Here is a 10668-nt window from a genome sequence, read left to right on the forward strand (position 1 = left end):
ATTAATATACTTCTCAAGAGTCTGTACATTAGTTATAACAAAGTCAAAAAATACATTAATTGTTATAGGATTTTTTCTATTGCTTTGAATGACGACACGAGCTTGCCATTCGCCTGATGGTAAGCGATACGACCGCCCATAAACAATAGAAACACCATCCAACACCTAGAATTACAAAGTATTGTTTGGTATTCCACTGCGCTCGCCATCCTGAGACATGAGATGTTAAGTCTTATTATGTCCAGTAGTTACACTGGCTACAATGTTCTGCAAACAACTGTGACTACACTCTACTGTTTAGCAGAAGCAGAAATAGATATTGCGGTGGTACCTACCCTGGCGGACTCTCACATATGACAGACCTACCACCAGTCAAATTCCAGACTTCGGGCTGGTACAACACCATTACTTAAACGAGTCACTCTTTACAAAGGACAATCTTCCTATTAAATTACAGTGGCTAAGCGTCCATATACCCCGATTCCTACCGGCTTCTCTTTTAGGTTTAATACGTTTGTCTTAGTTTTTGGTTTCTGTAAAATTCGCCGCGATGTGTTAACTAAGGCTTTTTTTGCAGCGGGTTACCTTTTGAAAAATTTCACACTTCGCCACTGTTAAATTGACAATCATTCCTATTATAATGAATAGTTCTATACACAGATAATCTCTAAACTACTTGTTTACCAACTTTAACGCAGTCAGTTAAACCTGTTAACTAACAAACATTTAGTTAGCAGAGCATTCAGCCATTTTGGCGCTAACCCAGATTGGAAAATGGCTTTTGCGTTCTAGGATTCCCAGCCGGTCTTAACCTTATTCCTTATTGAATTAAGTCGTGACTCTCGATGAATCAAGAATTAATGAGATTAAAATGCGTTAGATAAGGCGCCGCGCAAACGCTGCTATTTGTTGCACAAAGAGAGTCAAAATGGCGACTACTAGAGAATCTAGATTCTGCGAAATTGCCTAATTAAATTGTTAAAAGTAATTTTTTTTTTAATTTTATCGCGGTTTTAATATTTTAGTTTTCTCCCGACGTTGTATAATTGTAAAATGTGTACGTGGTACATTGTAACTTTGACTTTACGGATGAACAACACCTCAGTCCCCTCACGACGGCTGCAAAATCTTCGGAACGTCGGGAGAAAATTAAAATATTAAAAGAGCGATAAAATCCGAAAATAGTTTAATTTTAATGTCTAACATTCGCGTATTATTAATTATCAATTGTTAACTAGTTTACAGTCGATTCAACTAAATAGGGGACCGGCCTATGCTTGATTTTGTACATTATTCTATGTGTAATGGCTTTAAATACGAAAAAGAAGCACTTCTGCGAAAACAGCATAAAAATTGGTTAAAAAATGAGCGAATAATTCATATTTAAAATATTGTAATGTGCAGTAGTGGGCGCGATGTGGGGATATCGCTTCATCTCTTTCTTTCGCACGCGTCGTAATTCCCGATGACGTCACATGTGGATATTTTGTCTCTTTTCTGTTTCTTGTTAATTACCCCTTCCACCGAAATTCAAATGCTTATAACTTCTTGATTTTTCACTGGATTTTAATAATTTCTTTGGTGTTATAATTTATATTATGTAAATATTTGATAATTGTTAAGAACAAAAATGAGTCCGGTACCCTATTGATTAATTTTGCAATTTATTGAAGCAACTGTCAATTCATTAACGATTTTTCAGGGATTATATCCTACAGGACATCGGGTTGGCCGTAAGAACTGAACCAAATCTCCTCAGCAACATATTGATTTCAAGTTGATCGTAAAAACTAACTAAATTTAATCTTACTAAGATCTTCCTTCTAATATTATAAATTCAAAAGTTTGTGAAGGTGTTTGGATGTTTGTTAAAAGTAAACGTAACAACTGAACGGATTTAGATGAAATTTGGCTTAAGAGTCTACCATATGATGGTTTAACACATAGGCTACTTTTTATCCCGGTAATTTATTCCCAAGGGAAATATTGGAATTTTGATTATATTTTGTAATTGATATTGATATTTTTTGTACAAATATCAATACAGCTAAGCAACATTTAAGCAGAAACTTCTTTTCTACAGGAGACAACAAACCTTTGTGAACGTGGCTATTGTTTATAAATTATTTTCTTTTCTTTTTTAATATTTTAATATTTATAACTGTTATTATATTATCGGGATGTAACTGCTCACATTTAAATATATTTAATACGTAGTTTTAGTCGTGGGAACCTATTATTGAAGCCTCAATTATTAATCTATAGTTATAAAGCTATTATCTGTTGGTGTCCCTGAAATGCAATAAATAAATAAATACATTTTAATAGATGGTGCTGTCGTAGATCATTTTGGGAAATTTTTTAACGGGAAAGTCTATTTACGCAGACGAAGTCTCAAACAATACCTACACAGTTATATGATACATTTGATGCGTACACTAGAGTAGAGAGAGCAGGACATAACCACTCAAACGAGAGTGCCAGTTCGAGCCAAATAGTACGCAATTAACTAATTATTTATTAGTTCATTAACAGTATAGCGTCCGGTTACAATCGACTTCGACTGGCGAGGGATAATGTCTCGTCAGTTAAAACTCGTTGCCACCCTTATTATTAGGTACAGTGAAGTCATTTTCCTACACTCGTATAAAAATAATTTCAAATCTAATTCTAACCTAGAAACTCACGGTTTAAGCTCAAGTTATCGTTACAGCAAGCAGATATTTATGCTATCTTTAAAGTTACCCGTTTGGAAAGACAGGCCGGCAAAATTGAATCAACTGGCGAGTCGTTATTGACATTCTATCTAGGCTTTACTCTTACAATAGAGTGCAGTAGGATCATATTCCCTTACTCTATTGTTTTAATACTTTGAATAACGAGACGAGCTTGTCGTTCAGCCGATGGTAAGCGATACGACCGCCCATAAACAGTAGGAACACCATCCAACACCTAGAATTACAAATTATTGTTTGGTATTCCACTGCGCTCGGCATCCTGGGACATGAGATGTTAGGTCTTATTATATCCAGTAGTTACACTGGCTACAAACCGGATCACAACACACACACTGCTGCTCGGCAGCAGAAATAGACATCGCGGCGGTATCTACCCAGGCGGACTCTCACATATAAGAAACTTAGCACTGGTAAAAATATGTCAATACTTACGCTTCAAACACAGGACCTCATGCTCCGCAGTCAAATTTCCATCACAACAAACAAATCTATATCTTAAACTATGTAAACACAACTGTGGTTGAATCAAAACAGACCGTTTTCACTATAAAGGTACCCGAATAAATGTTAGCTTCTCAAACAAACTCCGAAGGTCGCTTTCGATGGAAACTAATTTAAGTTTTTCTTACACTCGACCCGTCGATTTGTTTTTGCTCGGGCTTTGAAGAATGCTATTTTTGAAAGTTCTGTGACATCCTTAAATATTATAAAACGAAATCCCCGCGGAGTCTGTCTGTCTGAACCATTGACGTATATTCTACAGACACGAACGTTCATATAAACTATTTGTTCAAAATTTGAACTAAAATGGCATCCAAAACGTCACTGTTATAACTTATTTATTCACTAGAATAACAAATAATTTTACTTATTTGACAAATATTTTTTATTCACAACCAGGTTTGCACTAAGACACGCGTTTTTATATCATGAGCGCACTCCGTACACAACCACAAGCATCAATATTGACACCATACTGAAGTCAGTTTGAATGGATGACAGTTCAATTCAGTTGAACACAGTGAATGTTCGGGACGCCAAATCTAGTACGTAGTACATATATATCAATGCTCTGAACGCTATAAACTCAAAAACTACCGAACGCGTTTTGATATTTGTAATAGATATTGTTTAAGACCCTGAAAGGGACAAATGCTACTTTTTATTTATTTATTGGATTTTTAAGGGAAACATACAACCACTATTGAATAACATAAAAATAAAGCAAATTAAGTAGAAAAAAAAGAATACCCCGGAAAAACTCTTTTAGTCAAGCGAATCTACGAGCAAAAATTACTCTATAAAATTTTACAATTTCAATAAAATTTTAGGCCAGGAATTGAGCGGACTGATACAATAACACCATCGATATGGTCTTTTTCATATATTTAACAAATACGGAATCACTAAGCCTTCGTCAATACGTTCTTAGTAAAGTTTTAATATAACTAGACAACGCCGTGGGGTGGTTGGCCACAATAACCCATTTTAATAATAGAATTAGATCGGAGAAGCTTTATATCCTCATACACAGATTGGCTGATTCGAAATAATACCACTGTTTTGTTTTTATTTTCTGTCGACGTTTCAGAAAGCAACTTTCATTGTCAGGGCGCTGACTGAGGTTTTGGATTTGACAATCCATTTCACGCAGGAAGATTTCAGTGTCTTGAGTTAGGGCACCTGGTCTTTTGGATTTTCTGGGTTCTAGGCTATACTCAAGTCTTAAATATATATTATGTGAGGCTTTCAGCGTGTCGTTAGTCTATGAACCACCTAATGGTCAGTTCCATTTACTATTACAGTAAAATTTACTATTACTTTTATCATAATTAACCTCGACTGCCTTGGTGGAGTAGTTGTATAGAACATACTTGACAAAAAGTCGGTATTTTGGTTGCACCTCAGCCCCGGACAAGTGTGTATGTATGTCTCTCCCCCCTCCCTCTTTCTCTCTATCTCCCTTTCTCTTTCTCTCTCTCTCTCTTTCTCTCTCTATATCTCTGTCTCTATCTGTATGATAAAGTTTGTGCTATGGTAAATCTTATGAGCTACTTTAGGGACGTTGGCTCTTCGTGAAGGAACTGTTAATGATGAGGAATTAACTTACCAACAACAGTAAGATGAACCCGTCTGACCAGAGGCGGGTGCGTCGATATCTGGCACTCGTAGTACCCTTCATCACGCTCGCTCACGTACTGGATGAGCAGGCGCCAATCGTTGGGGTGCTCGAAGGCGAGCGAGTACCTCGAATCGGCGGAGTAAGTGTGCCGTCCGAATGAAAGCAAATGTAGCTCCTCGCCGCGACGACGGACCCAGGATATCTGAAATGTGGAGATTGTCATTACCCTGTTCATGAACCTAAGTTTCTTTAATAGAAATACAGTTATTAATTTGCTTCGTATTGGCGTTCTTGGAGATCGAAACTCCTTTCTCATACATGAAACATTTATTATATTCTGTATGAGTTACAGTTGGAATCGATGCAGTCGAATGCAGTAATAATAAATTGACATCATCATCAGCCCGTTGCAGTCCACTGCTGGACATAGGCCTCTCAAGCTACGCCACAGAGTCCGGTCTACTGCTTTATGCATCGAGTCGCTGCCGACCCTCTTGTGTAAGTCGTTCCGCCATCTGGCCAATGGGCGTCCCACGCTACACTTGCCACATGAATATGAATATATCTTGTCTTAGAATTATAGTTAACGATCGTTAATTAATCGATGCTGGCTACATCTTACCGTCTTCTCTCCCAGATCATGCACGCGACAATGCAGATGCACCCTGCTTCCGAGCTGGGCCGTCACGTTGTTAGTTGATGCATCATCCTCGAAGAACGGCAGCGGCTCGCTCGTCGTGGTGGAGACGTCATCTTCGGCCTCGTCATACACTTCCGTGAACACCTCGTGCCAGAACGGCCCGGTGATGACCTTCTTGTCACCGGTTTTGAAATCTGATGAAAATGCAATAATAATAATAACAGCGGACGGAAAACGCGGGCGGTATCGCGTGCAAAAACTAGTCAACGACGAAATAATAAATTAAAATATCCAGATTATTTCGCGTACACTGAAAACATACCTAATTCAGCTTCATTATATGAATGGCTTATTTACATTCTTCTAACAAAACATCTTGATATTTACATTACCCTCACTCAAGCAAAAATGTACCATCTTACTATATTTTTAAGGTGGAAAACGTTGAAAGTATTAACTGCCAAATGAACAAGAGGGCTAAAAATATTTGGTACTAAGACTTAAGTACGTAATCTACGAGACCAAACCACATTTAATGAAGAAATACTTCATAATCTATGTTAAGCCGTGCACATATAAGAGCATGGCAAAATCTTGAAAAAAAATTACATCACGCCATTTCATATACTTGCACGCTAAGTCACCCCACTGCACCTGATCGTAAGTGAAGTCCAATAGAATGTCGATTGGCGAGAGATGATTACCCCTCGACAATCTACACAGTTATGCCGGCCTGTTGGAACGGGCTGATGTCGGAACGCGACACACTTACGTGGGCCACTATGGCGAGTTTTAACACCTTGTGTACGGTGGTCTTTATCCGGGCAGATATGATGTATATCTTATCACCAGCAAACCTTATCTCCGAGGAAGTAAGCAGAGATGGAACTACGACATCCACTTTTCACAGTGTATTCTCATAATGTGATAGGATATACAAGGTTATTTTTGACATTGCGTTGCAAAATGAAATCACATACCTGTCTCTACCTCTGCTATAATTGTGCCAAATATCTGCCAAGAATTACGATTATTTTCATCATAATTCCCGGTAAACTTTTATTTATTATTATATAGCTTAGTACAAATATGGCGTGTTTCTGAGTGTATTCCTAACTGAAAAAGTAATGACGCCACTGCGACAAGCTCTCTTAGATTATTGGTAGTGGCATCAGAGCGTGTAAAATTAAAATGACTTTTGATATTTATTTCGTTCCAAACCTACATATTTTTATTTTACATCTACGACTCAAGTAATTTATTGTAGTGTTAATTTCAAGTAGATAAGTATGTGGTTTTATTTAGTAATGCAATGTAAAAATGACTCTGTATGATAGGATGTTTTGTCTCATAATACGATAGAGTGTGACCCTTTTGCTGATCGTCATATCGGACACAAATATCAGCTTAATACTGAACAAAACTACCAATATAATGAGATTGATAAAAACGATATCTCGACACATACATGGACTGAATTGATTAGAAAAGGTTATTATTATCCTTGAAGGTTAAAGTGGTTGGTTATTGTGGAAGATTAAGGTGATGTGCGTGCATTAGATTATATAACTATTGTGACTATACAAGAAAGACTTGTCAACAAAACAAAGATGTAATGAACAATTGATGACAAAAAAGTAAGCCCGGAGTTTCTTTCTGCCTTTCTTCTTCGGGTAGTCATCACTTAAGTAGCTAGTGAAAGGCTGGTAGGTTAACTTGGCTAGGGCTCACGTCCTCGCCGGTGAGGATTGTGACGCGTTATCCTTTTATTTCCTCCTACCTGCCAGCCCGATCTGAGTACTGCCTTGTATTCCTTATAAATTGTATCCCTATTTAAAATGTCCGTATTTGTATAAGTGATTTTTAATGTTACTTAGAATTAATAATTATTAGTCTTATACATTGTTATGACGTATCATAAGTGCAACTTTGTTCGCCTACGTAATAAATAAAGTATTTTATTTTATCACATCATGGGACGTAATACACACGGCGAAAAGTGCATGCACTGGTTATGCATCTGCTTACCCCTTCGATGATAAAAAAGCGTGAGTAAAAGATGTGACAACCCTAATTTCATACGAATATTCGTACTATGCTCATGTAGTTTCCAAAAGCCGCGTTCCGGAACCTCCAGTCTGAACACCGTTTGCTTGTCTTTGTAGTACAATATTAAAAATATTTGTAAGCCGTACATAAAATCTCATTAGTAGGGAACAGTGAGACAACCGCTGGAGATAGGGTTGTCACTACACAATAGATTTTAAGGCATAACTAAAATATTTTAGGCACTGAAAATATTATACAGAGTGGAAATTTTAGAGTAAAAATATTTTAATTTTCTTTACTGATAATGATGGTAAGAAACTATCCTTAAGTGTTACTGTAATTTGAATAAACGGATATTAAGTTTTGGATTATATTAACTGGCATTTACAGAATAAATAAATACTATACTCATGGGAATAATACCTGGAATAATAATATATAAATGGGAAATTTTTACATTTTCTCACACACATTTTTTATCTCCGAAGGGGGAAGCAGGGATGCGACTGATGCACCATCTTTCCGCCGTGTGTATTCCAAGATGTGGTAGGAGGCGAACCTATCACCATAAACAAATATCAACCGGCTAATACTGAGTAGAAAAACCGTTTACCACCTTGCCCAACCCAGGAATCGAACCTTGTATCTAACCTCTGCAGTCGTGTTATAATACAACTACCTATACTACCGAGGCAGTCAAACAAAATATATTTAAGAACAATAAATATAAATAACAATCCATTGTAATCCAAGTGGTGTTCGAAACGAACTTTTATTTATTTATTACTCATAGGAAAAACATAACATTGTTACACATAACATTTTTTTTTTTAGTATAGTACTTTTCTTATGCGCTTACCAAATAAAGATGTACTAACTAACATGCACAAATAAACTCAATATGAACAAACAGTAGTATGACACTTAGAAGATTACTCATAATACCTATTATTCTTCGTTTATTTTTTAGGAAGTATTAAATATTAAAAGAGGCAACCCTAGCAAGGAGCGGTCCTTGGGTAGCTATTTAGAAACATCCGACAGAAAATAGCAAAAAAATGCCAAGGAAGATGTTTTATTTTTTTATTGTACTACTTTTTGCGTCTATTGTCCTAATTAAAAAGACTCGTATGGGAACGCAATTTTTCTTACACGAGTAACAAAGAATAGGTTAGATGGTACTTTCATGGTAGTAATTTTTCTGACTTATTTATACGACTGGCGCTATTTTAATGTCATTTATGTGTACATCCGTGTATTCAGCCTGTGCATACTGAGCTACAATAGGCCGGCATAATTGTGTCGATTGCCGAGGGATAATCATTGCCCGTCAGTTGATGCGAGATTACCACTACAAAACATTGTAATGGAAGAATAGACGTTGGTATACGCTGAATGGAGGCTGCTTTTAACAGGCCCGTCTGGAAATCTTTAGGGTAGGTTAATGATAGGGTTACTTGGTGTTGGTCTGTCATATGTGAGAGTCCGTCTGGATAGGTACCATTGCAATATCTATTTTTGCCATCAAGCAGCAACGTGTAGTCACTGTTGTGTTCTGATTTGAAGAACATTGAAGCCAGTGTAACTACTGGACATAATAAGACTTAACATCTCACGTCTCAGGATGGCGAGTGCAGTAGAATAACAAACAATACTTTGTTTGGTTTTGGATGGTGTTCCAACTGTTTATGGGCGGTCGTATCGCTTACCATCAGGCGAAGGGCAAACTCGTCTCGTCATTCAAAGCAATAAATGGACTTCATATAGCTGATGATGGACATGTTGAAACTGACCTGGTATCTGAGGCGCGATCACGCATAACGTCCTCGTGAGCAGCGAACAAAAGACCATCAGCCCCGCCGGCGTCATGATGTCAGCCCCGGGACTCGGGAGCCATAGATTTCATCTGGGTAGTTCGCCGCGCACCTGGAAAAAAAATTGACTTTAAGAAAGAAATGGCTGTGGAGGAAAGTGGACAAAACATTTCCAACTCCTACCTATCTTTCTATTTGATTAAATTCGTTAATAACAAATTAGTTTTCCCTGAGACTCGCTGAGCTTCACCGCTCGGTGTCATGAAATGCGTGCCACTGCTGATCCTGGCTTACAGGAGTTGTAGTGGTGGGTGTGAGGGCGAGAATATCTCACACTTAATAAAGAAAGAAAGAAAGATTATTTTATTGGGACAACATCAATATAACATGTAGAATAAAGGAGATAAAAAAACAAAAAATGTAAATAAATATAACACAATTATACCCATTGTGCCAACAATGGGAACCCTCATTCAGCTCCTTGCTGCAGTACCAGCAGGACTTATCAGTCATCCTTTATTCTGCAGCGCTGATTTTCAATGACCAGGTGACGTACGGTGACTCAGTTAGTGTGAAATATAATTTGTGTTATTGTTAAATACAATACATGAAGACAATTCTAAACATAATGTATTTAAAGAAAAGAGAGATAAATACTGTATATAGACTAACGCTTAAGTCTAAATGCAGCAATACATTAAAGTAGAAGGACGTATAGTTATATTGCACTAGCTTGTGCTCGCAGCTTCACCCGTGTGAAAAGTTTTTCCGAGATAAAACAACCGACATATATTTTCTAGGTATAAAATGTAGCCTTTGTACATTCCAAGTTCTCACACTATCGCCATACAAAATTTCATTGATATTGCTTTGGTATTTTGTGTTTTTTCTGTTCATACACACGTGACAGGGGATTTGTTTCCACGAGGCGGCGTCGTTTCGAATGCTACAAAGCCTTCAAAATGTCGGAAGCAAATTAAAATATGAAAAACGGCGATAATATCCGCAAAATAGTTTTATTTACAAATACAAATACAAAAACATTTATTCGCACAACACCATGACACATTCAATTTACAAAACAAAACAACGAGATGAAAAAAAAAATGTTATACAAAAAAGAAATAAATAAAAAAAGCAGAAAAAAAAATACACACAAACACACAAATAAATAGATGAAAATATAACAAGCAATAAAATCGCAAAAAAAACTAGTGCATCATCCCGAACGTCATGGTGTGCGTGCGAAACGGGTCCCATTCAGCACAAGCCGCGGACGCGCCACGGCGCTGGTCTTCCATGGGC

The 10668-nt window shown here is 37.1% G+C and overlaps 1 protein-coding gene across 1 annotated transcript in view; it reads right to left on the bottom strand.

Moving 5' to 3' along the window:
* LOC115452354 (basement membrane-specific heparan sulfate proteoglycan core protein) overlaps positions 1-9418 on the bottom strand; it is a 29481-nt gene extending 20063 nt beyond the window's left edge. Inside the window, exons 1-3 of the mRNA XM_030180858.2 lie at positions 9343-9418; positions 5483-5694; positions 4849-5062 (exon numbers count right to left, since the gene is read on the bottom strand). Coding sequence (XP_030036718.1) covers positions 4849-5062; positions 5483-5694; positions 9343-9418 — 502 coding nt within the window. The remainder of the gene's footprint in view (positions 1-4848; positions 5063-5482; positions 5695-9342) is intronic.
* Between the last annotated feature and the right edge of the window lie 1250 nt (positions 9419-10668).

The sequence above is a fragment of the Manduca sexta genome, chromosome 5 (genome assembly GCF_014839805.1).
Source record: "Manduca sexta isolate Smith_Timp_Sample1 chromosome 5, JHU_Msex_v1.0, whole genome shotgun sequence".
Lineage (NCBI taxonomy): Eukaryota > Metazoa > Arthropoda > Insecta > Lepidoptera > Sphingidae > Manduca > Manduca sexta.